Source organism: Bos indicus, chromosome 1, assembly GCF_029378745.1.
Source record: "Bos indicus isolate NIAB-ARS_2022 breed Sahiwal x Tharparkar chromosome 1, NIAB-ARS_B.indTharparkar_mat_pri_1.0, whole genome shotgun sequence".
NCBI lineage: Eukaryota > Metazoa > Chordata > Mammalia > Artiodactyla > Bovidae > Bos > Bos indicus.
The window spans coordinates 129937146-129963908 of NC_091760.1; the positions used below are offsets into that span (position 1 = coordinate 129937146).

General features: G+C 48.9%; 1 protein-coding gene across 1 annotated transcript in view; it reads left to right on the plus strand.

Annotated features, from left to right (window-relative positions):
* The window catches only part of LOC109559781 (uncharacterized), a 169806-nt gene extending 143284 nt beyond the window's left edge, over positions 1-26522 (plus strand). Inside the window, 3 exon segments of the mRNA XM_070794115.1 lie at positions 267-445; positions 23807-23908; positions 26282-26522. Of these exon segments, the coding sequence (XP_070650216.1) occupies positions 267-445; positions 23807-23908; positions 26282-26335 (335 nt within the window). The 3' untranslated portion in view covers positions 26336-26522.
* Positions 26523-26763: the final 241 nt, after the last annotated feature.

A 26763-nucleotide genomic window follows, 5' to 3' on the forward strand; every position in this document is an offset into this window, starting at 1 on the left:
TCGACGTAGAGGATTTCATTAGAAGAGCTGGGCTTGGTTGGCTAGTTTTTGTTTTCAAAGGTTTAGCATAGGGCAGAAAACTTTGTTGTGGAAAAAAAGGAAAGAAAGAAAAGGACAGGCCAGCTGCACGCAGAGGCCGTGTTAATCGAGCAAGGAACTCCAGTGGTTTTCTTGGGGTGGGGGGAGCAGGCTCGTAGGGCCCCCCTACCTTGGCAGCAGTTCTCCAAATGTTTTCAGCCAACTCTCTACCCTGGCACTCCCTGCAGATGTCAATGTGGCCTTGCGCAAAATCGCCAACTTGCTGAAGCCAGACAAAGAGATCGTGCAGGAAGGCGACCACATGATCATCCGCACGCTGAGCACTTTTAGAAACTACATCATGGACTTCCAGGTTGGGAAGGAGTTTGAGGAGGATCTAACGGGCATAGACGACCGCAAGTGCATGGTGAGGCTTTGCGTTTGCCTGCGCATCTCCTTCCCAGGGTTCCTGACAAAGATGGGGCTGGGTGATCCCAGAGTGGAGCAAGGGCCCTTGTGTTCTGAGGGGCAGCAGATGTTCCCACTCCCAGCCCCCAAGGTAGGCAGCACCTGACTCATCAAATTCCCCTTACCTCCTAACCAGACAGTAACAGGAAAGCTGTGGCTTGTTGACTCTCTACTATGTCCTGGCTTTGAGCCCATGCTTTCTTTATATGCTTGACTTCATCCAATCATCACAACCCCTGAGGGAGGTCTGAGGACGCCCATTTTACAGATGAGGAAACAGTCTCAAAGAGATGTGCCTGGAGTAGCGCGGCTAGGGCAGGGCTGGGCAGGAATTCCAGGCAAATCTGTTGACTCTATCTGTACCATAGGGTTGGGGAGGAAGGAGAGAAGGGAGGAAAGCAAGACCAAACATAGGCAGCCTTTTTCAAGTGTAAACTTTCTACATGGCAGAGCAGGAAGTCACTCTAGGGAGCAGGGGCACTGTGATCTATGCCTTCTGACCTGCCCCTCCTCATCCCCAAACTGGAGTTTGGCTCCCGGCCAGTGCCTTCCTTATCTTCCACTGCTTCCAGGCGGCTGGCTGCCTTTGAACCCCGCAGCCAGCACCTACTCAGTAGGTCAATGCCCCTGCAGCCCAGGCCGGAAGGAGCAGCAGTGGAGGAGGGAAGTAAGCCACCCGTAAACAAGGATGGGAAGTTGGTGACCTGGAGACCCCAATTAGCGCCACCACGCTGCCTCCGGAAGGTCAGCCTTGGGCCTCCATCAACATTCTGGGGGTCGCTGGGAGGTCAGGGTGCCGTCTGCCTCGCTCTCACAGTCGTGGGTCCAGACCTAGGGGCCTGCCTTGCTTCCTGATGAGATTCTCCTCATTCTTCTTCCCCGTCCCCTCCCACCCTTCACTGAGGGGCTACTCCATGCCCTGCACTGTGCCAGCTGTTTTACTCCACAGTGAAGGAGGGATTACTAACCCCATATTTCTCAATAACTGAGGCTCCCGGGCGAAGAGATTGAAGAGGTGGGACTTTGAGGCCGAGACTCCTGCTCTGGGCTAAGCTCCTCTGTAGATAGCCTTTGTGGAACCCTGTGCCTGGGCTTTGGTTGACTGTGGTTGAAGGAGTGCCAGTGTCTGGGGATAAAAAGCCCCAGGCCAGGATGACTCACCCTTCCCGACTTGTTGATTCATCCGAAGGGGATCAGGAGTCAGTGATTATACTCGGAATAGTGGCGGAAGAGGGGGTGGCTGGCAAGGCGGATCCTCGGAGAGGCCACTGGTGGGAGAAAACACTGTGGTTGTAGTGAGATGTCAGGTCACGCTTCTAAACGCCCGAGGCCACTTAATCCTCAGAGAGGCTCACAGTGGGAAAGGAGACTTTCAGTCAGAGTCCGCCTTGATAAAGTGGGGGCCCTGCCTGTCGGACCACTGCCCAAGGTCTGGTCCCTGGCTCATTGCCTGGAACCGAATGTGAGAACAGTCCTTGTCCCCAGCCTACTCTTGAGGTACTTACAAGGCACAGCAAGCATCTCTGTTTATTTTGGGTCACTGCCACTTCTGGAATGTGCTGGCTTATACTTGCTTGGCTAATTATCTTTGCTCTTTCATTCCCACTCTCATCCATTAATGCATGAGGCATTTATTGATCACCTGGTAATACTAGTTAATACAAGCAGACCTCAGAGAGATTGCAGGTCCAGCCCCAGATCTCCACAATAAAACGAACATCGAAATAAAGCGAGTTCATACAGAGTTTTCCTTTTCCCAGTGCATATAAAACTTTTGGCTATACTAGACTGTGGTTTATTAAATGTGCAATTATATTATGTGTAAACAACAGTGTATACACCTTAACTGAAATGCTCACCATCATCTGAGCCTTGGGCAAGTTGTAATCTTTTTGCAATATAGTACTGTCGAAGATTACTGATCACAGATCACTATAACAAATAGTGAAAAAGTGTGAAATACTGGGAGAATTACCAAAGTGTGACACAGAGACCAACTGTGAGCAAATGCTGTTGGAAAAATGGCATCAATAGACTTGTCTGATGCAAATTTGCCACACACCTTCAATCTAAAAAGCGCAATATCACCAGGGACTCCCCACGTGGTCCACTGGTTAAGACCCTGCACTTCCAATGCAGGTTCAATCCTTTGTTGGGGAACTAAGATCCCACATGCCCAGCAGCATGGTGAAAAAAAAAACCCACAGTATTTTCGAAGTGCAATAAAACAAGGCATGCCTGTACTCGAGTGCTAAAGTAGTGTTCCTGTTTTATTTTAACTCACTGAATTTTCACAACACTGATTTTAACCCCATTTTACAGTGAGAAAACCAAGGCGATATTTCTTGTTGTGTGACCTTGGTGGATTAAGTAAGTGGCAGAGGGAGGGTTTGCATGTGGTCTGACCCAGTGGAACATGTCACAATCTCTGATGTCCAGGAACTCACAATCTTTGTGGTGGAGACAGATGCACACAGGGTCAGAACACAGTGTGATCAGTGGTGACAAAGGGAAGCACCAGAGGAGGGGATCCCAGAAGGAGTTCCGGAGGTGGTGACGTCACAACCTACTGTAACAGAAAATGGGAAGGTGGGTGGGTGGGTAGGAGGGAGGGGTTTGGCCACCCTCTTTTCTTAGCCATTAGTTCTGGGGTAGGTGAACAGATCAGGGAGCCCAGCAGCTGGGCAAACTCAGTGACATTGGGTGAGGACTCACAGTCACATCTGCTGTCTCGGGATTCAGGGAGGCCCCCTCCCGAGTAGACAGCAGGCACTCACCTTGCTGTTGCAAATGGAGAAGATGGACTGCCCTCTGCTCCGGCCTTCCTTTGGCCCCTGACTGCAGAAAAGTCCTTCTTCCCAGCTGTCCAGTCGGATTGGGTAGCCACAGGGAGAACATGGCTAGGGGAGGCTGCAGGATAATACAATGATAGCAGCTATCTAGCCTGGTGCTTGTGAATGGATGGGAGCTGCCTGCAAGAGGCCACATGGCCCAGGCCAGGGCCCCCAGGGGGTCCTGAGCAAGGTGGTTGCCAAAGATAATGTACCTTCTGCTCCCTGTGCTCTGCACCCAGCAGGAGGAACTGTGGCTGGAGGAAGCCAGTTCTCAGCATCAGCTGGCCTCATTCTAACACGTTCTTCCCAGCACATTACAAGTAGCTCATTTCTCACCTGTTATGTTCATTCCTCTCTTGGTCCTATAAGCATTTCGTTGGTGTTTATCTTTGCAGCCCTCGTGTTACTGACATGAATCACATGGGAGTCCTGCCCTCCTGGAGCTCAGTGTAATGGAGGCAACAGACCAAAGCAGCCGAGCATACTGAGATGGTGTGCTGACGGGGAGGGACAGACAGAGAAGGACCCCCAGGTCTGAGAGGTCACAAGCTGTTCCCGCAGAAAGTAGAGTCTCAGCAGTGGCTTGAAGGGTAGGCAGGAAGTGGGCAGACAACAGAAACGGGGTGAAAACAAAGCCAAGGCCAAGAGAATAGCTCTTGTTATCGTTGTTCGCTTGGTTGTGTCTGACTCTGCGACCCCATGGACTGCAGCCCACCAGGCTTCCCTGTCCTTCGTCTTCTCCCAGAGCTTGCTCAAACACATATTCATTGAGTCAGTGATGCCATCCAACCATCTCATCCTCTGTCGTCCCTTCTCCTCCTGCTTTCAATCTTTCCCAGCATCAGGGTCTTTTCCAATGAGTCAGTTCTTCCCATCAGGTGGCCAAAGTATTGGAGATTCAGCTTCAGCATCAGTCCTTCCAATGAATATTCAGGGTTGATTTCTTTTAGGGTCAATCCTAAAAGATTTAGTTTGATCTCCTTGCAGTCCAAGGGAGTCTCAAGTGTCTTCTCCAACAGCACTTGGTACTTGCTATTTCAAACCTGTCCCACACCAGCCTTGGGCTCAGCCTGGGGGCACAAAGGCAGCCAGGCCAGTGGAGGAGCCAGACACATCCTCAGGCCTTCACCACCCGGTGCAGTGGTGGAAGCACAGTGGGCTGGGAACACAGGGCTGGTAGGGCAGGAGCAGGCAGTGGTCAAGGAGGGTTCCCTGGAGCTGTGGGGAGCCTTGAAGGACACGTAAGAATTAGGGTGGATGTGAAAAGCATTTCAGGCAAAGGGAACCACATGCACAGAGGCCCAGAGGTCAGAGAAGGCCTGGCTGGGAGGGGTTTTATCAGGGAAAGAGGTGCCGTCTGCAAAGACTTCATGTGGCCAAAGTGTAGGGTGTGGCTGGAGAAGAGGTTAGTGCTGGGGCGCCAGTAGGGGGCCTGGAGGTGACCAGATGGGCGCCAGAGAGCCTGGGAGAGGCGTGGTCAGGCTGCCATCCTCCCCAAAGAGCCCACAGAGCTCTGCTCCTGCCTCTTTCCCTGGGAACCTTATCTGTCTTCTAGAACAGAGGATGAAATCCGGCCTGCAGATGTGTTTTGTTTGGCTTGCACCATGTTTGACAAATTTCAAAGCCAATTGCCAGTGATTGCCAAAGATTGTTATGTCATAGAAAAATCCATATTCCTGGCTGTTCATACCCCAACAGAGTCAAGACTGCTAAAAAGGCTGGGTGCCCTTTTAATTCTGTGCCATGTGGATCCCCGGGACATGGCCACAGTTGCTCCCATTTGATGGGACCTTTTCCACTTTACCCCAGCCCTCGCCCACCCCGTTACCTGAAGTCCAGGATCAAACAGCCATATATCACTGTTTGCCTTGTGCATTCCTTAGAGCAGTGGTTCCCAGAGCTGAGAGCAGCAGCAGCAGCAGTGTGTGAGGACTTGTTAGGAAAACGTGTTCCAGCCAGACCCCTGGCCTCCCAGATCAGGGACTTTGGGGGTGAGGCCTACAATCTGGGTTTCAATAAGCCACCGGGTGGTTCTGGTGTAACTAAACCTTGAGAACCACCACTTTGGAGAAAAGAAACCTCTCTGTAACTGCGTCTCTAGAAAAAGTGGAAAACACTCAGTGATATTTTTTAGGCCCGGTGTAGAGGGCCACATGCCACCGGATGGCTTAGCCCATTCCTGGACCCCTCTGGACATGGCAGCCATGTCCAGCACCACCTGAAATGGCTCTGCGGTCTCTCCCCAGGCTGACGGGTGGAGGCACTCAGATCTATGGAGCCCAGGATCACTCAGCTCACATTTCCAGCCGGTTCTGTTCAGATCTTTACATGACTGCAAGCAGTCAGGGCTGTCATCTTGGTGGAAATGTGTCAAGCCTGGGTCCAGCTTTTCTCCACCACCTCCTGCATGCCTTTATCCATTAAAATGAAATTGCAGGCCTAGTTTGAAACCAATATTATTTATTGAATCTGGCAGATGGAGGCCTTGGCAGAGTAGGGGACCTGCCAAAAGAGAGGTGCTCCCTCACTTCAAATACTGTTCCCCACACCCAGGCCAAGGAGCCCCTCAGTGCAAAGAATGATCCGACTCCTGATTTCAGCTCCCCTGGCATGAGCTGCTTTTATGGGAGAAGACGAGCCTCAGCCAGGGTCTCAGCCAGGAGCCTGGCTCTGTGTGCTGGTGACAGAAGGGCCATTTGTCATCCCACTGTGGACCCCTGGGAAACTGCAGCTTTGTTCACTCAGGAGCAGGCTCCTCCTCCCAGGCAGAGGCCTCGCCTCCAGCTCCAGCCTTGAACTCAGGATGACCCCTTCCACAGAACCTGCCTTCTGCTTCCAGCCTTCTGTTGCTGCTGTCTGTTTTTAGGTAAAAGGAAAAAAAGAATTCAAGCAGCACAGGAGAAAGTGGACTGAAAAGGAAAGGCCCCTTCCTTACTCAGCTTCGTTTCCACTCCCCAGAGGTAATCACTGGTACTGTTTCTGGCTGGTCTGTCCCCAAATCTTCCTCAAATATAGAAGCCAGCAGCTCTGTATCTATTGAGTAGGTAATTGGTCAAATGTTGTTAGTGAACTAAGTCGTGACTCTTGCGACCCCATGGACTATAGTCTGCCAGGCTCCTCTGTCCATGGGATTTTCCAAGCAAGAATACTAGAATGGGTTTTCATTTCCTTCTCCAGGGGATCTTTCCGATCCAAGGATCAAACCCACATCTCCTGCATTAGCAGGCAGATTCTTTACCACTGAGCCACCCGGGAAGCCCCCCAGAATTGGTCAATATTTCTACCAAAAGCCGGAAAAGACAGAAAGAAAAACAGAGAGAGAGAGAGAGAGGAGGGAGGTAGGGAAAGAAGGAAGGAGAAAAAGAAAGGAGAGAAGAAAGAAAGGATCTACTTCTTTGCACATTGTTTCTCAATATTTCTTCAGCATCTTTCTATATCAGCACTTAAACATGTTTCATTTCCTTCCCTCCTTGACTTACTTTCATCCATCCATTCATGCATCTAAGTATCTACCAAACCTCTGTTAACAGTTTGGTTTAAACTCTTTTGCCAGCTTTCTGATCCTATTCTTGATTCATTAAAGAGATTTCTTTGATTCTTATTTTAAAAAAACAAAAACACGATGTCAATGGCAGAATTCACTCCCTGGGCCGCAGAGCTGAGAATGCCACTGGGTTTGAGAGCTTTCTGAGAGCCGCCCCTGCCCAGATCAGGGCCCCAGCATTTGGCTGGGTCCTTTCCAGGAAGGAAACACGGAGTGTCTTTCATGTCTTAGCTAAAGTTCTTCGACCTTTGAAATGAGTGTCAGCAGCATGCTTTTGAGGATTACAAAAAGGAGAATTAAAGCAACCCAAATAAAATTCACAAAGTAGCTTTCAAGAATCACACTTGTTTGTTAGGTTTGGGGTTTTGTTAGGAACAAAGGGAAATAACATGTGCTAAATCCTTACCAAGCGCCAGGCCTGACCCTGATGATTTTCGCACTTTTTCTCTTTTGGTCCCCACAACAAATGCTGTTCGGTAAGTATCGTTATGCCCACTTTACAGATGGAGATCTGAGGCTCCTGGGTGAGGAATCTTTTTTAGCCCAAAGTCACTCAGTCAGCTGGTGGCAGAGGAAGGATTCCAACTTGTCTGTTTATAACACTCTACATTACAGAGCTCCATGAAAGCAGAGCTTCATGGAGTTCTGCTAAAGACCAGCACCTCAATTCTGTATTGTGACCCTCATCACAACCTGGATGAGAGTGGTGAGAAGGCTTGGAGGTATGGAGAAAGGAGTGCTGGTATTAGAGTCAGACATCTGGTTTTGAATCCTCCCCTCTTAGTTAACAAAGTGACCTTAAATGACTGAACACACTGCCTCTGTTTTCACATCTGCTGAATGGACATTGTGATTGCCGCTCCACCTGGCTCACAGCTCATTCTGAGGACTGGGGCAATGGCACAGGAAATAGGGCCTTGTGAAGCCACGATACTATGTCCAACAAGCAGGGGGAAATCCCTCCGAGACCCTGGCCTACAGGCAGTGTTCTTGTGATGGCCACGTGTTTACTGGAGAATTACAACTGTTTGTTTTTCTGATCGACATTGCTCTGCTACCCACCCAGAGAAGCACCTTCTTTGGGGTGGGAAGGACCCCTACTTACCTGTGGGTTCTGGTGAGGCTGCACATCCCAGTATGTCATCTCTCCGGGGTCGAGCACCTTAAACCAGGACTGTGACAGTGTCCTGCGGCCTGACCCGTGATTGTGTGTGTTACTGGGCCAGTCGTATGTTTTCTGCCACCTTCCATGGCTGCAGGAGAAATCGAACAGAAGGAAAAAATAAAATGAGGCCAGTAGATAAGCAGAAATAATCGAGAAAGAGAGAGGGAGAGAGAAACCACAACACTGAAGGGCTGCTGGAACTCCTGATACAACACCATTCCGAGACTTTTCACGTCCTTGAACCAGCTAGTATGTTCCCTTTGTTTTTCCCCTGAAGTGTTTTGCAGTTTTCCTGCTGCTGCTGCTACTGCTAAGTCGCTTCAGTCGTGTCCGACTCTGTGCGACCCCATAGACAGCAGCCCACTAGGCTCCTCTGTCCCTGGGATTCTCCAGGCAAGAACACTGGAGTGGGTTGCCATTTCCTTCTCCAATGCATGAAAGTGAAAAGTGAAAGTGAAGTCGCTCAGTCATGCCCGACTATTAGCGACCCCATGGACTGGAGCCTACCAGGCTCCTCCGTCCATGGGATTTTCCAGGCAAGAGTACTGGAGTGGGGTGCCATTGCCTTCTCCATTGCTTACATCTAAAAACATCTTGTGACATAGAGTCCTACAGATCATAGGTTAAGAACCACGTAGGAGTTAGAGCAGTAGTTCTCAAACTTAAACTTGCCCCGCATCCCGATTTTCTGATTCAGAAGTCTCAAGTAGGAACCAAGAGCTTTTCTAACAAGTTCCTGACTGATGCTGATGCTGTGGGTTCAAAGACCATGCTTATAATAACTACTAAGAAAGAGAAATGAGAAAGTGGGCTGGCCCGTGCCCAGGTTCTGATGATGTTCTTTTCATGGTTCAGTGTGCTGGAGTTAAGGGTGCCCATTTATGGGGATTTAATGAAAGAGGAGAGATGCACTCCAGTCCATGTGGATGCCTGGAGACACCAAACTTGCAGCAGCCCACAATGGTTTGTGACTCAGGGTCCAAGAAAGTGATACCAACAGTGTGTGCAGCTGGACAAGTGCAGAGTACAGCAGAGCAACTGGGAGGCTTGGCTTTGAGATGGACCTGGATTTGAATCCTGGGTCCACTCTCCAGCTGTGTTTCCTTTGGGAACATACTCTATCTCTTTGGACCTCAGTGTTCTCATTTGTAAACAGGAGCCAAAGATATGAACAGTACCACTAATAGGATTGTTGTGAAAACTATGTAGTGATGAATTATCTCAAATTTCTATTGCTGTGTAACAAACCACTCCAAAACTTAGTGCTCCAAGACTCCAAGACAGTAACAGTTCTTTATTTTCTTCATGAATCTGCAATTTGGGCGGGGCTCAAAAAGGGAGGCTCATCCCTGCTGTGTGCCACATTTGTGAGGCATTGGAGGGCCCACTTTCCAGATGGCTCACTCATACTCTCTACTGGCTGCTTGAGCTTCCTCACAACATGACAACCGGGTTCCAAGAAAAAGGGGGCCAAGAGAATAAAGGAGAAGTATATGACATTCTTATAATCTACTTAGCCTCTGAAGTCATATAGAAAGAATGTTGCCATATTCTGTTGGTTCAGGCAGTCCCAAAGGCCCACCCATCTTCCCAAGGAAGGGAACATGGACTCCACATCTCAGTGCAGATGTGGCAAGGTTCTAAAAGAGCACGTCAAGTGGAAGATACTTTACAAAATTCAATGTGCTATATGCAAGCTAAGCGGTTACCACAGTGTTGGTGTATGGTGAGTACACAGTGGGAGTTGGAATATTCTCTGACTAAAGCTTGGAGGTCTGCCAGGGCTGGGCTCTTGTTTCTGACTAATCTCAAGCAGTAGCTGAGCCGACAAGGACTCTGAGGGGTGTGGGAGAGGGTGTGTGGTACCTGGAGATGGGTCTCTGCAGGCCGAGTGGGAGCTCCACCTCCCTGGGCCGCCCACCCAAGGCAGGCCCCGCATGAGAGGCTGGAGTGTGGGTTGACGGGGAAAAGGACAGCCTCAGGGTGTTGGGAGTGATCCAGGGCTTCACCTTCAGCCCTATTGTACCCACCTCCAAAAGTCCCGGATAGACAGGTCTAAACACTGTGTCTAAACACAGCTGAAACTGCTTGTGCATGTGCACTCAGCGTGGGAGCCTCCTTTGTGCTGGTTTACCACCCTAGTTACTCAGGATTTCTAGGCCCTCACAGGTGAACCCAGACCCCTATCTGCACAGGATCTGGAACTGGGAAACCCCCTCCAGGCGCCCAGAGGCTGTAAACATGATTCCCCTTTCTCCACGGAAGTCTGCCTGGAAATCAGCATTGGCAGACATCTCACCTGGGCTTGGGGATTTATTCCTGTATGACTTCAAGTTGACTGGAAGCTCCTCTGACAGCAGAGACTGTGCCTGATTCACAAAAGCTTCCTCCCTGGGAAGCATTTTTGTAGCTGTCTGTGTTGTATAAATGGAGTTGTGCTAGAGCGTCACACACACACATTCACACACACCACCCCTTGTCCTCAAAAGAGGAACCCCAGGTCACCTCATGCCACCTGAATTTCTACCATGAGAGCACATTTATTTTGGTTAAATACCTAAAGACTCTACTTGTTTCCTATAGTATGCAAATAGCTTAGATTCCTTCTTCCCTCTCTCCTTTCTTTCTTGACCTGAGGGTCCAAGGACAACATAGGAATAGTCTGGGGGAAAACTGTATAAAACAAGACTCGTGTGCAGAACATGAAGTCAGGACTGGGGGAGAACCCAGCCTGCAAAATCAGTCTTTGCCAACCTTACAGTAAAACTGGCTCTGCACTCAGAAAATGAGCAGGGGGTCAAGGGTTGGGGTGTGTAGGAATCCTATCTGATAATGTGCAATGAGTCAGAAAAATCATCTTATTCTTTGACTCAGAGATCCCACTTATGGAATTACATTCCAGGAAAATTCAGAAGATAGGCTGTATCTATTTATATTTGTACAAAGGAATCTGTAGAAGCTGGTCAGTAATAATCCTCAACAGCCCATAGAATCAGAGCCACCCTCTGAGGGCTATATATGGCAGGCTCCGCCCTAGTGCCTGATGTATAATGTATTATATATTCAGTCCTCCAACAATCCTAGAGCCGAGAAGTACTCTTCTTTTTAACAGACAGGGACCCATGGTCCTGCCAGGGTCACACTCCTGGTTAACCATAGTCCAGGATTCAACTTCAGACCTCTGACTCCCAGCTTTGTGTGGTTTACACAACAGGCCACCTCCTGCAGTTGTCCCTAAATGCCTGGGACCGCAGGTGTTTAGAGTGACTGTGGGCTTTTAATTCCATAGACCACTGTGTAGCCATGAAGGTGATTGCTGTGAAGATAAATGGAAAGTGTTTATGGACAACCCATCCACAAGTTCCACAGATCTGCTGCTTAATCTCTCTCCCCTTTCCCCATCATCTGAGTATCTCTTGCCCGTAATAATAATAACAGTTAACATCTCTTACACTCAGTATGTGCCAGGCTCAGCACTTTCCATGGAGGATTTCATTTAATTACTCCAGTATCTTCACACCGATCTCCCTTCTACCATCCTTCACATTCTGGAAAGGGAAACGGGGATTTCCCTGGCAGTCCAGTGATTAAGACGCCGCACTTCCAATGCAGGGTGAAAGGGTTCAATCCCTGGTCAGGAAACTAAGATCTCACATGCTGTGTGGAATGGGCAAAAATTTAAAAAAAATAAAAAGAGAAATGGATCACGCTTCTACTCCCCAGCTCAAAAATCCGAAGAGTCTCCCCAGGGCTGATGGGCAAAATCCAAACAGCCTTCAGGACCTCAGAACATGGCAGCGCTTGCCTATCCAGCCCCACTCCCGCCTCACACCTTTCACTTAGCCCCATCCCACCATTCACACATACCATCCTCTTTTGCACCTCTTTGCGCTCTTCCCTGGGATAAGTCCCCTGCTTCCTCTCCCTGGGAGGATACTTACTCATGGTCAGGACCAGCCCAGGTTTAACTGCTCCACAGACCTCATTCTGACGCCCCATCCACCTTCATCCTCCCCTCTGCCTCCTTGTCCCTCTCCGCAGGTGCTGCCCCAGGGCGCCTGTGATGCTCAGTGCATTTGAGATGCTGAGCAGTGGGGCCCACACCTTTGTATCTCCAGTGCCTGGCACAACTAGCTCCAGTGTGTTTATGAAATGAGTATAAAAATAGTGGAACCTCAAACAGTATAGGTGTCGTCTTTCACCATATCTACGAGATCTACTTGCCATTAAAAACTAGCTAATGTGTGTTGGTATTAAGGATTCTAAACACTTTCTATGCACTAATTCTTTGAATCCTCACAATTCTATGATAAAGATGCCAAAATTCTTCCTAGATTGAGGGAAATATTAATAAGAAATGAATAGATATCATTTGTCTGAGATCAGGGAGCTAGCTGGTGGAGCCAGGATTTAGATCCAGGCTGTCTAACTTCAGGTTGTTACCAGAGAAAAATGGAAGCATTGTTATGTTAAGGGGTCAGGGCTCTGAGTTAATTTCTCTGTGAGACTTTTGCAGTCTCAAATGCTGTGTCCCCCAGGGAAGCTGTGATGTCCTGGGATGGGATTGGCAGGGGAGGTGAGAGGTTTGGCTTCCATCTCATTCTCCCTGGCAGTGGAGGCTGCCCTGCTGGCCAAGATCTGCAGCTTCCAGGCTGAGGGTAGCTGTTCTTGGCCCTCCTCTAAACTCTTGCTTGTCCACAGTCCATTTCCCTTCAAGGCAGGGCCTGGCAGTCCGACTACATCATAATCAGTTCAGTTCATCTTTGGAGTCCCATCTCTGCCGCTTAACAAATTGGGTGTCATTTAGCAAGTTACTTCACCTTCCTTTGCCTTCACGTGTCTGTGAAATGGGAATAATTATCAAGTAAGGGATATCTGCTTCACAGTGAGGATTAGATGCAGGAAAGCCTGCAGTCAACTGCTCCATCAGTAGGAGCTGTTATCGGTAGCTCTCTCACTTTATAAACTGTGTCCTCCAGGAGACAAATTCTGCAGGTGGTATTGTGTGAAGAGACACCTGGCCACTTAGAGAAGAGCTAGCAGGTTACACGTGCAGAGGCTGGGCTGCAGGGGCACCTGCCTGTTTACACCCACTGAGAACAGGGGCATGGAGGGCAAGACCGAGAGCTAAGAAGAGTCCAGCTCTAAGACAGGTCCTTCCAAACCCTTCCAAACCCTTGTTTCATTTCCTCCTGATGGCTCTGTTCTGTGGCAGGACTCATTAGCCCCATTTTGCTGATGAAGAGTTCAAAAGGTAAATAGCTGGTGTCACCCAGCTAGAAAGAGGTGGAGATGGATTGGAGTCCAGACCAGCCTCTGTCCAAGGCTGTCATTGGGTCCCTTGCCAGTGCCCAGCTAGGTCAGACAAGTTGTTGTCTGATGGCCAGACCAGCCTCACACACAGTCTGCCGGGTTCAATGGGAATGGCATCCATGGGAGCAAGATGTTCCTGTGGAGAAATGGGCAGGCTGTGGGTTCAGAGTCAGGGAGACGTGGATGGAAACCATGACTCCTGCTCATTCTGGCTGTGTAGCGCCGGGCATGGCCCTAAGCACTCCAGGCTTCAGAAACTCAGAGCCCATGTCGTTCCAATGGCTAACCTGTTTCTATGAGGCTAATCTATGAAAGAACAAACAGCCACATTGCCTAGGATGAAAAAGTGAAAGTGTTAGTGACTCAATCGTGTCTGACTTATTGTGACCCCATGAACTATAGCCTGCCAGGCTCCTCTGTCCATGGAATTCTCCAGGCAAGAGTACTGGAGTGAGTAGACATTCCCTTCTCTAGATCTTCCTGACTCAGGGATTGAACCTGGGTCTTCCGCATTGCAGGCAGATTCTTTACCATCTGAGCCACGAGGGAAGCCCCTTGTCTAGGACAGCTTGTCTGTAAAAGAAGAAAGGGGGATGTTCATTGCCTGAAAATTTATGAGTACCCCTAGAATGTTTTCTGCCATTTTATTTATTCTATTGAGTCAACAAACAATACTGTGTGTTTCCTCTGCTCTAGATGCTAAGATGGGGGCTGGTATCCTGCAGTGGATAAAAGTATAGACTCAAAGGAGTTCTTCGTCAAGACATCCTGACCTGCTTGACCTTCCCTGGTTACTGAGCTGCCATCTCTTATCTTCCGGGAATTGTTTATTTCTGTTTGCTTTGAAAGATAAACAGAAAAATAGAGGCCAGAAGTCCCCATGGAAGAGATGAGGCCTCCCCCGAGTAGGCTCTGCTCTTCTGGGCCTCTCTGAGCACCTTCTGGCAGGACAGCCCCTCCTTTATTCCACCCCCACTGCAGGTGGACTTGGGAATAGACCAATTCCTTGTACCTGCCCAAGTAGTAGAGCCAACTCTGCCTGCCAGATAGGCAAATATTTAGATTTTCTATTGTACCAGGTTTGGCGGGTTGGAGCCACAAAGTTGTGAAGTGAGAAAAAAGAGATGCTGGTACATTCTGGGGTTGGAGGTGCAGAGTTAGTCTCCCTGAGGGGTATCGTTCCAGAAGGGTCCAGCCAGGCAAAGCCCATTTGGAAGCCTCACTCATGCAACCCCCTGAGCTCCCTGCATCTGTACAGGCTATTCTCTGAGCCTGAAATTCCCTCATTCCTCTTTTCCAATTTCTGTTTCTTAACCTAACTCTTGCTGTTTTTTGGTGTCGATTCCAGCATCACCTCCTCCAGGAAGCCTTCCCTGATGGACCTCTCTCTCCACTTCAGAGTCTGATGAGGTGCCCTCCCACTTCCACAGTCACCATCACCTGCCTCTACCAGCACTTGCCGTTCTACAGGAATTCTCTGTTTGTCTTCAATAGTCTGTGAGCTCTTTAGAGCAGAATCTTCACCTTCCCTGCCTTCTGTTTCTAGCATGTGAGGCTGGTGTGCAACCTATCTCTGCTGAATGTTGTTCACTTACCCAGAAAAATGACAGTTGTTAGTCACTCAGTTGTGTCCCAAGTCTGCAACCCCATAGACTGTAACCCACCAGGCTCCTCAGTCCATGGGATTCTCCAGGCAAGAACACTGGAGTGGATAGCCATTCTCTTCTCCAGGGGATCTTCCCAACCCAGGAATTGAACCCTGGTCTCTCTCATTGCCAGCAGATTCTTTATTGTCGGAGCCACCAGGGAAGCCCTTGATTACACAGAGCTGTGTTGCAAAACCTTAGTGTTCATTCAAGAGTCAGCTTATACTAGGGAAACGCAGAGCCCAGTAGCCAAGAGCATATGCTCTGAAGTTAAACCTCATCTCCCCACTTCATGACTGGGGGACCTTTTTTTAAAAGTTATCTATTATTTTTGGCTTCGTTAGGCCCTCTAGTTGTAGGGCTCTTTAGTTGTAGTGCGCTGACTTAGTTGCTCCAGGGCATGTGGGATCTTAGTTCCCTGACCAGAGATCAAACCCATGTCCCCTGTATTGGAGGTGGACTCTTAACCACCAGACCACCAGGGAAGTCCCAATGGCTGAGTGACCGTAAAGCCTCAGTCTCTATATATGTAAATTGGGGAGAAGCATCACTGCCCCAGAGGCTTAGGGAATCAAATATGTTAATCAAATCAAACAAATCAGATATGTTGTCGCCAAGTCATGCCTGACTCTTCACAATCCCATGGACTGCAGCACACTGGGCTTCTCTATCTCTCACCATCTCCCAAAGTTTGCCCAAGGTCATGTCCATTGAGTCAGTGATGCCATCCAACCATCTCATCCTCTGTCGCCTTCTTCCCCTTCTGTCCTCAATCTTTCTCAGCATCAGGTCTTTTCCAGTGAGTCAGTTGTTCACATGATGTGGCCAAAGTGTTGATATGACCCACACTTTAATACCCTGCCCAGCATGCAGTGAGTATTCAGTTCCTGATTTGGGGAGGGGATGATGATGATGGCAGTAATGACAGGATGCTGTTACTTCCACGAGGAGGTACCCAGCAACAGGACACAGGTGGCACTGGTGCTAGTTGGCATGTCTGCCTTCCCTCCAGGCTGAGCTGCTTCATGGCAGAGCTTGGGTCCAGTCCAGACTTCGGGTCATCCTCAGTACTGAGCCCCTGGAATGACTGAGCCCAGTTCCATGGGAACCCCATGACTTTCTCCAGCCTCACTCCCTCTTCCCCAGAATGGTGGCCTCACGGGACCTTGAGCTCTCTGATGGGTTGTTGTTTTAAAATTAATCCTGGGTACTTTCTGGAATTTTTAAGGACTTTTTTAAATGACTTGTCAAGATTTAACATTTTATTGTTTTGTTTGTCCTAAGATTCACAGTATCATTTGCTCTTGGCTTCTTCATGGTATTGGAATCACATTTGTTCATGCCCACGAAGGCCTACTGTGGCTTTATGGGTCTGTAGCTGTTGCTTCTGATGGCTTTTATGTACCTAATTACTTGTTCGTGTTTTAAGGTCTTATTAATCTAGTTTTAACCTGCTTTTAGAATGAATCGGCTTTTCCCCTGAATGTGCTAATTTTAAGTCATTGCCAGCCCCCTTGTAATGGATCAGAAGATCACCCAGCCTGGCCTCCTGGGCAGGGGAGCTCATGGAGTCAGCCAGAAAGAAATGGGTTCAAGTGATGGCTCAACCCCTAACCCTGAGATGGCTTGGGCGGGTTACTTAACAAGCCTAATTTTGATCAGCTGTAAAGTTCCCAGTACCATACCCAGCACTTGGCAGGTTCTCATTTACTTTCCCTGTCCTTCCTACCCTCCCACTTCCACATTTAACAGTACTAGAGTCTAAAAACATCCTCCTTGTTCCAGAAGCCCTCAAAAGGTGAAGCACCAAACTCCAGGGGGAATGGCTAATTTGTATCTTTTTTTTTTATCCTAATTTTATTTTTATTTTTTTTACAATGGTTTTTTTTTTTTTTAAACTTTACAATATTGTATTAGTTTTGCCAAACATCAAAATGAATCCACCACAGGTACACCTGTGTTCCCCATCCTGAACCCTCCTCCCTACCCCCTCCCCATACCCTCCCTCTGGGTCGTCCCAGTGCACCAGCCCCAAGCATCCAGTATCGCGCATCATCGAACCTGGACTGGCGACTCGTTTCACATCACGTATAGAAAGTGTCTGGTCACTGTCTGGATTTTCAATTTTCCCCTTAAATTTAAAGAGCACAGGCTTTGGAGGGCTCTGGCCTTTGCAGGCAGAACCAATCGTGGACAAGACCTCCCCTCTTAGGACTTGGCTGTGGAACCACAGAAGCAATCAGGTCCAGCCCGAGGCCTCCAAGCAGAGGCACCCCAGAGCTGGGAGGGCGAGTGCAGAAGGACCACTGAGCCATCATCCCCGTGATTGTGGGAGTGGATGTTTGGGGCTCTAAGGATCGTTATAAATCCTTGGCAGCTAAGTTCACTGTCTGTGGTTCATGCCAGGTCACTGGGTCCATTTAGTGGGAATGGTCTGTCACTCACCGTACAGGTCACTCAGATGGAGTGAGAGGCCTCAAGGTATCCTTGGAACCAGCTTCCTCAGGCTGCTGGTGGGACCTGGGTTTTCTATGTCACCTCCACGCCAGCTCGGGTTTCTAAGTGGTCAGGGGAGCTGGATAATGACTTTTGAAGTGGCAGTCCCCCATCAGAGGACTGACTGTCCTCACTCATCTTTTGGTGCATGTGTTTCTGGGAAAGCTGCTGACAAGGACAAAGTGTTGGGGGTTATTAGTTTTTAATAGAAAAGTTGGACCGGCTTTGCTTTATAACCAGCCGCCTTGAGCTGCAGCTCATTTGCAGACTTCAGATGGTCTGTGAGGATTACTGTTAGGAGGGGAGCTGAAGGTGGCCATACGTTCCCCTTGTCCTTGACTTGTCTGGGCTTCAGTTCCAAGGTGGGGCCCCAGAGCCCATGGTGCAGGGGTTGGGGGGGACAGCACACTGTGATCTGTACCATACCCACCTCAGCTCCCACTGGCACCTGCCTTCCTGTGCCTCTTAAAAAGCACCAGGAACATCCTCTTGCCTAAAAGTGCCCCCACTAGACCCTGATTACAGGATTAAGCCATGATGAGTGTCCAAGCTAGGAAATTGAATTGAATGACCTCTTAAAGACCCTTTCAGATTTGCATTCACAGTGCAAGCTGAGCCTCATTCCAGACTTGGCCTGATGTGCCAAAGGTGGCTGCTCACCACAGAGGGAGGTCACAGAAGTCCTTGGGTTCCGGGAAAGGTTGTTATCATAAGCTGTTTTGTGTCATAGAAAAACAAGCAACCATTGTTTGTTACCCACCCATTTCCCAACATTCTTTCCTTCTGTCCTCTTATGCGTTTGTAGATGATCACCCCCCTCCCTGACTCCCCACCCCTTTTCTGTTCTTAGGACAAATCTGTTCCTCTGGGAAATGGCTGGTTTATTCCTACAGGATAAAAAGCTTAAAAAAGAAAAATCCATGTCCACCAAGTATGAACAGGGAACAGCAAAGTGGGAGAACTCAATCGCATTTTCAGAGCCACTGCAGCTGTCAGTGGGGAGTCTCCAAATAGGTCTTCTACTTAAACAAAGACTAATTAAATTTTAGGGGAAGCAGACATCAGAAGGCTTCCGGGCACCAGGCAGCCCTGCAGGGTCTCCTCTTGGATCCAAGTCTTCTGGAAGGGAAGGTGCTTCTGAAACATTTAGCCATGGTAACTAGCTTGTCCATCACTTCTCTAATCTCCAACTTTAAAAAGAAAGGCTTAAACAAAAAAAGAAACAAATGCTTTAGTTATTGTTCAACTTTGACAAGCAAATCCCACCCTTATCTAAGTTTTGGATGTCATGATCACCATTACTTAGGACCCCATACACAGGCCCTATGCATTTTATGTATATTTTCTCTCATCCTCAGCATAAACTGGTAAAGTGGGTCTTGTCGTTATCCAAAGCCACTTAACAAACCACCCCAAAATATAATACGTTAAAACAACCACCATTTACTCCCTACTCGTGGTTTTGTGGATTGATTGGGTATTCGCAGCTTCATGTGAGTGCATTCAGCTGAAGGCTCGGTTGAGGAGCCTCAGTTCTCCTACAGTGATCACTTTTTCTCATCCTCTGGAGAGAATCATGCGGTCTTCACTCCAATAGAAGAGCCTCAGTTCAGTTCAGTCGCTCAGTCGTGTCTGACTCTGTGACCCCATGGACTGCAGCATGCCAGACTTCCCTGTCCATCAGCAACTCCCAGAGTTTATTCAAACTCATGTCCATTTCAGTGATGCCATCCAACCATCTCAGCATCTGTTATCCCCTTCTCCTCCTGCCTTCAATCTTTCCCAGCATCAGGGTCTTTTCCAGTGAGTCAGTTCTTCGCATCAGGTGGCCAAAGTATTGGAGTTTCAGCTTCAGCATCAGTCCTTCCAATGAATATTCAGGACTGATCTGCTTTAGGATGGACTGGCTGGATCTCCTTGCAGTCCAAGGGACTCTCAAGAGTCTTCTCCAACGCCACAATTCAAAAGCATCAAATCTCTGGCACTCAGCTTTCTTTACAGTCCAACTCTCACATCCATTCATGACTACTGGAAAAACCATAGCCTTGACTAGAGGTATCTTTGTTGTTGGCAAAGTGATGTCTCTGCTTTTTAATATGCTGTCTAGGTTGGTCATAACTTTTCTTCCAAGGAGCAAGTGTCTTTTAATTTCATGGCTGCAGTCACCATCTACAGTGATTTTGGAGCACAAGAAAATAAAGTCTGTCACTGTTTCCCCATCTATTTGCCATGAAGTGATGGGACCAGATGCCATGTAGAATAGCCTGCACTTCCTTAAAGCACAACAGCTCCATCCCAAGAGGGAGGATCCTGAGATGATGAGCCCCCAGTGAGCCCCCCGGGCTTCTGAAAGCACTGTTTGTATTGTGCTTCCTGCTGTCCCATTGGCCAAAGCAACTCACACCACCAAGGCCAGAATCAGTGTGGGAGGGGGCTTCCCAAGGGTGTGAACGTCATATGACCCACTGGGGATCCTGATGGAACAGTGCCACAGAAGGTACTGTGAATCCCTCTTTTGTAGATGAGGGCCTGAGGCTCAGAGAGGTTCCTCCTGTTGCCCAAGGTCATTCCCACAGCTCGGGACAGAGGGTCCAGGTCTGTTGACTCCAGGGAATGTGTTCTTTGCTGACAATACTGGGTCAACCTGATACAGCATGGGAGGGAGACAGATACCAAGAGCTGAGCTTCCCAGCCTCTTTAACCCAGAGGACGGCCCAGCAGGCTCCCTGGCCCCTTGGTGAGTGTTCCACCAGCAGACCAGAGCCATGGGGCTGTGTGAGGGCAAAGGCAGCGTCAGGAGGCATTGAAGACATGCACCAGGCCACAGTCCCAGTTATAGTGCAAGGGTTATGACCCTGTCTACCTCCCCCTCCTTCAGCACTGACTCTGTTTGGAATGCCTTCCCACTTTAGAAAGCTAGTCATATTTCCTTGAGAATGAGGGCCCTCCTGCCTCTGTGCTTCCCCTGACGCCAGCGCCTATAACACTGAGCTATAACCACCTGGCATGTCACTGTCCCTCCTTCTCTGTGGTGGTCTCTTAGGGGCATGGGTCTTCAGGACCCAACTCTGGCTCCCAGCACCTACACCCAGCAATGGTTGGGCTGAACTGAAGAGTGTTCCTTCTGGGGCTGCTCAGAGTCTTAGCATAATGTCCATGTTTTCTCTGCAGCCCCTCAAAATTTACCAGACATCTGCTGGGCGCCCTGCATGGGCTGGGAAACGAAGGCACTGCGTCATGTAAGGCCCATGTTCCAGCCCAGGTTCTTTTCCTCATTAGCTGGGTGACACTGAGAAAATCACCTAACCTCCCTGAGCTCAGCCTCTCTGTATCTTCAATATAGACGAGAACCGGTCTCTTTTCTGCCTAACTCACCCAGGGTCAAGAGTCAACAGGAATTCTAGGCTGAGAAAGTACCTCCTGTGGAAACTGACATAGCATTTGTGTGTTTGGGATCCTTCTCTTTGAGGGTCTGATTTGTAGGGCTCTAACAAAGAGTTCTCTACACTCCAAGAGCCTTCTACTCCCTGAATCCCTAGGTCTATCATGAAGCCTGAAATTGCACCATCCATCATTCTTTTGATAAGGTATTTTTATTATCTATATCCAAATGGTCCCTGTTAAAAGATGCCAAATGATCTGGAAAGGGTAACGTGTTAGCACCGGAGCAAAGCCTGCTTTACCATTAATGAACATCTCTTTCAAGCTCGTTCTCTGACATTGATGTTGGAAGGGAAGCAGGTGTGAGCCTTCTGGAGATCAAGGTGGTGATATATATCAAAAACCCTAAAAGTATGCTCACTCTTTTATGCAAGTCTTTTTGCCTCAGAATTTATTCTAACAAAACATTGTGTTCAAAACTATGTACGGAAGTCTTATTTATAGTAGCACAGAATTATAAATAACCTAAATGTCCAAGAATAGGTAACAGGTTAAATAATGGTGCATGTACAAGGAAATACTGCCAGGACTGCCTTCCATGGGCCTGCCATCAGGGGAGCTCCACAGGCTTCTGTTCCCAGAAGGGCCCCTCCCTTGGTTTAATGCTCTGCTGTCACTGTCTTAAAATTCTTGCATGCTTGCTAAGTCTTTTCAGTTGTGTCCGACTCTTTGCAACCCCAGGACTGTAGCCTGCCAGGCTCCTCTGCCCATGGGGATTCTCCAGGCAAGAATACTGGAGTGGGTTGCCATGCCTTCCTCCAGGGGATATTCCCAACCCAGGTATCTTACATCGGCATTGGCAGGCAGGTTCTTTACCATCCTTTACCATCCTTAATCATTTTTTATAAAGGAGTCTTCATTTTCATTTTTTGCTGGCTGGGCCTTACAAATTATGTGTCCATTTCCTAAATATTACATAACAATTAAAATAATGCTTATGGAGAATATTTGTCAAAGTGGAAAATTGCTTCTATTAAATGAAGAAACAGGTACAAAACCATATATGATGCAACCCTGAACCTTATGTCTCTGTATCTTATGTCTCCTGCATTGGCAGGAGGGTTCTTTACCACTTGGGAAGCCCACTGTTTTAAAAACAAAAACATTATACATAGAGATCCTGGCAGGTTACAGTCCATGGGGTTGCAAAGAGTGGAACACAACTGAGCGACTAATTCTTTCAACTTTCATACATAGAGAAAAAAGGACTGGACAGAAATGCACCAAAATGTTAGAGTAATTATCTCTGAAGAAGCAAGATTACAATATTTTTATTATTGTGATCTTTTTTGAGCATTTCTTGCATTTTATAGGACGGAGGGTAGGAATACGCTCCTTGGCTCGAATGTTTCCAGTAGAGACAGAAGTGTATTTCTTGTAACTGAGCATCACGGTTCTTTCTTGGCCTCTGGGTGCATCTGGAGCCCTCTGTATGCATCTGTATGCAGGGGAGGCTTCTGAATAAACATGAAGAGCAGCTCAGTTGATGAGGAGGCCAAGTGTTCTTATGAGCTCCTTGAAGTTGATTTCAGTCCCCACTTCCCTTCACAGGCTGGGTGTGCACAAGGCGCTCAGCAAAGGGTCATCCTGTCTGTGGCTTGAGGTCATTGGTAGCCTTTACCCTACACCCACCTTCTCAGACGTTCACTTCATTCTGCTCTGACTTGGAGGTGGGACCTTCCCTCTGGCTTGGGGCTGGACATGTGCCCCGAGTGATTTCTGGACCAGGGAAAGAAGCCGCTCTCACCCCAAGTCCTCCCATATCCCTCCCGCTCTGGGCTCCGGGAGCAGAGGGCAGCTTGATTCCTGGGCGGAGCTGGGGACACACCGGCTCCACCTGTCCCCCTTGTGCCCGCCTCTCACGGCAGGCTTCATCCCAACAGTAGGGGGCAGTAGAGATCAGCAAACCCAGGCTGGAGACTGGGGGGTGGAGTAGGAAGGGGCAGGTGGTCCTCCTGTAGGGAGTGCACCCCTCACTCCACACCCACTTCCCAGATTCCTCCTGCTCTCCTAAATCCTTTTCAGGCAATTGCTAACCGTCTTCTCAGCTGAGCAGGGCAGGAACACAAGAATCCTAGAAGCTTACCTCTGTGAAGCCAAGGCTTCTTGAGTTCATGGCCTCTGACCGCCTCATATGACAAATGAGGACACTGGGGCTCAGAGAAGTGATGGACTTGCTCAGAGCCTCACAGTGAAGGGACGCATGGGGTTCTAACCTCTCCATGGGGTAGGGCAGAGCTCAATGGACCAGAGGTGGGCAGCTGCAGATACTGGATAAGCCCTCTGTACACAGGTCCCAGTCTAGCCCATGGGCTTCTGGGCTGTCTCCCATCTAAATTCCAGCACTCCCAGCTCTGTATTTCTGGGTAGGTCCAGGTGCAGAGACTGGGCTTCCTCCTGCTGTCTGTCTGGCCATCAGCACACCCAGTACCTGTGTGGCACACGAGGCTCAGGGAAGACGTGAGAGCTCAAAGGTGGGGCAGGGGGTAGGGGGTGGTGGCCTGACCGGAAGGGCAGACAAGTTGCTTCCTCCTCTTTCCCCACCGTGGTCCCCTGGAACCTGGAACCGGACACGAAACCGTCTTGAGGAGCTTCCTGAGCATGCTCCACATCCGTGCCCGCCCCAGCCCCATTCTCAGCCTTTGCACTGTCAGCCCCACCCCAGTGACTTTTTCTCTCCTAATTACCCATTTACATTTATGAAGGTTTTTGTAAATTTTAAAACTGATTTGCATGTGATGGGCAAGGGGCACAAGGCTGTAGATTTCTCTAATGAAACTGACTTGAGCACACCCTGGATTCTCAAGGTTGGGGCTGCCCCTACCCCAAAGCCCAGGGGCTGCTGGCTCCAGAATAACAACTGTATTTTTTGCCTCGGTAGACCACGGTGAGCTGGGATGGGGACAAGCTCGAGTGTGTACAGAAGGGCGAGAAGGAGGGACGTGGCTGGACCCAGTGGATTGAGGGTGACGAGCTGCACCTGGTAGGTTCTGGAGGTTGGGAAGGTGGGTGGGTAAGCCACGCTGGACCCCACAGGTCCTGGTCGCGTTGGGGCCTGGGTGGACTTTGGAAGAATGCACCATGTCTGGGCCTTGGCTTTGCTCTGACACTTCTCTTCCAAGGCCCTGGAGAAGATGCTTGAGTGATTTGAAGAACAGAGCAATGTGTTTAAGGTCTGGGCTGACCCAATTGTCCAATCAGAGGGAGGTGAGGACATGCATCTGCTAACCATCAGATGTGGACCCAAGCTCTTTAGCATTCCATATCTCTTTTCCATTGTCTCATCAACCATATGACCAGGTACTGTTATGGTTCTTATTTTGGAGAAGACGTGGAGGCTCACATCCCAGTAACACAGCTAGAAGATGACAGAACTTACATGTGCTCCCAAATGATACCCGTTTTCACCATGCCAAATTGTGGCTAGCCAGAACCAGGGTGACTTCTCTAAGCTTCTCAAGACATGATCTTGTTACTCTAAAACTAGGTTCCCCTCTTGGTGGGTGTCAAGCCCAAAGATACAGCCAAGCCACAGATTGGGAGAAGGAAGCATTTATTACTTGCAGCAAGTAAGAAGAACACTGGGCATTTTTCTGAAAGCCATGTCTTTCCAAACACCAAAATTGGGGAAGTTTTAAGCCAAGGGCTCATACGTATTCATGAAGGGACTTGAGCAGAGGAGAATTCAGCATTGAGATGGGGCAAAGGTCAACAGAGTCCAAGCTTTAATTGATGGAAGTCACAAGGGTCAGAAAATGTCCATCATTCACCTCAGTGGGGGCTTTAGTTCCTTCAGAACCCAGAGATTGTCATGTGTATCCCTTGAGAAGAAACTCAGCCCCTGTTTTATCACAGTTCCTTGACTGCTTTTCCTTGATTCCTGCATTTCTTCACTTCCCTTAAGATCATTACTTACTCAGACCTGTTCGAGGGCAGGCATTAGATCACAAAGTGGCTTCAGTCAAAAATGGTTTCTTTTATGTCCAAGGACCCCCTACCCTATCTGCTCACAGTCTCAACAGTCTGGGTCAGGAGAGGAGAAGCCTTTCTTGGCTCAGGTGTGGGCCCCTCCCTCACGCTGTCCTCCAGCCTGGGACCGCTGGTTAAAGCCACGTCTATGCTATCATTATCGGGAAAAAGCACATCCATATCCAGAGTAGGTGCCTTAGCCCCTGGGAGTCTAAAATACCACCTACCCTCTGAGCAGAGACCTCGCATCACTCCTGCTCCCTTGGAACTCTGTGTTCTGAGAAAGGAGCCACATACAGGTGACCAGGGTTCTATTCTGACTCACCAGGTACTTTTGGGAGGTGCTTTCTTTCTGTCAACCTCATCTGGAAAACAGCATCCTACCACAAAGGGCTTCTGCTGAGATCAGGGTCTGTAGGAGCTTCAGGACATGTGTGCACTAAGAAGAGGCACCAGGACATCATATTCAGAGGCAGCTTACAGCCTGGGCTGCAGTGCCTGACCTTGAACCAGTCTTCTTCTTGAGCCTCCACTTCCCCAGCTGCAGAGCAACCAGGGTGGGTTATGTGATCTTCATCGGCCCTTTCAGCTCAAAAGTTCCATGACTTTTTGCCAGAGGTTACAAAGTAGGGACCATAGGTATCTTTTATTTGGCCATCCATGGGCCTTACACTTTTTCAGCTAACAACTTAAAAATTAGGAGATGTTACATAAATATTCAAGTTTCCAGCCTCCTATAAAAAAAAAAAAAAAAAAACAACCTTGGAACGTGTAGAAACACTGTGCTGTCGTTCTCTCTGGTGACATTCAGCAGGGGCTGCCCTGCTGCATTTTAGTACAACCTGGGAGCTTTTAATATAGCAATTCCAGGACTCCACCCACTGAAATGCTGATATAACCAGTCTAACCTGGGACCCAGGCATTTTTCAAACTCCCCAGGTAACTCCAGTGTGCAGCTGGAGCTTGGAACCACCATGCCAGTTTGCAACCCTGGTCTCAGTGACCTGTTGAGCCCTTTAGGGGTTGAGCCTTGCTTCTGGCCCTGATTTCTTTCAAATGTGCGCACAGTCTCTGACCTGGGCTTAGACCTGGTGTTTTTAAAGCCTTTTGGCTCCTGGAGGGTAGTAGGAGGAAGGAGGCATCCGAGGGTCCTGTTGATCAGCTCTGAGCCACATCTGTCTCCAGCCAGCTCTATCTAGAGGGCATAGCCAAGACTGATGTCCCCTGACCCAGGTCATCTAACTCTTCAAGGAATTGTCTCATTCAGACCAACTCATGAGGAAAAAATAGCAGTCACAGAGTATTTTCAGAGTTCCTGCCCCTGGACATGCTGAGCCTCAAGTGTGACCTTGCTTTGGCCAATAACAAGAATCTGTTTTTGTTTCAGGAGATGAGAGTGGAGGGTGTGGTCTGCAAGCAAGTATTCAAAAAGGTGAATTGAAGCTTGAGCAGATCTTGGTCTCTAGGAATGAGTGACATGACGGGGGCACCGGGGTCCCCCCCTTTCTGCACAGCATGGGGCAGAGACGCCTGGCTACCCCCGCCTGTTAGCAGAGTCTGTCTCTTGGTGTTGTCTCTTTTCCTTTTCTTCAAACGAAGCCATCCCAATAAAAGTGGTTTCTGCTTGAGATGTCTGTTTTGGGGAAGCTTCAAAACCCCACGGTGCTCACATTTTCTCTGAAGGCTTCTGAAGCTGGCTTCTCTTAATGCCAGCCCAGAGCAGAAGTGAAAAATTCAGCCACATGCCTGCAGGTTTAGTCCTGAGGTTAACCTATGTGGTCTCTCCCTGGGGCATAGGCTTGGGTTTGAGATGGGTGGCCTGACATTCAACTGTCTATGTGCCAAATACCTACCATGTCACGTGTCCAG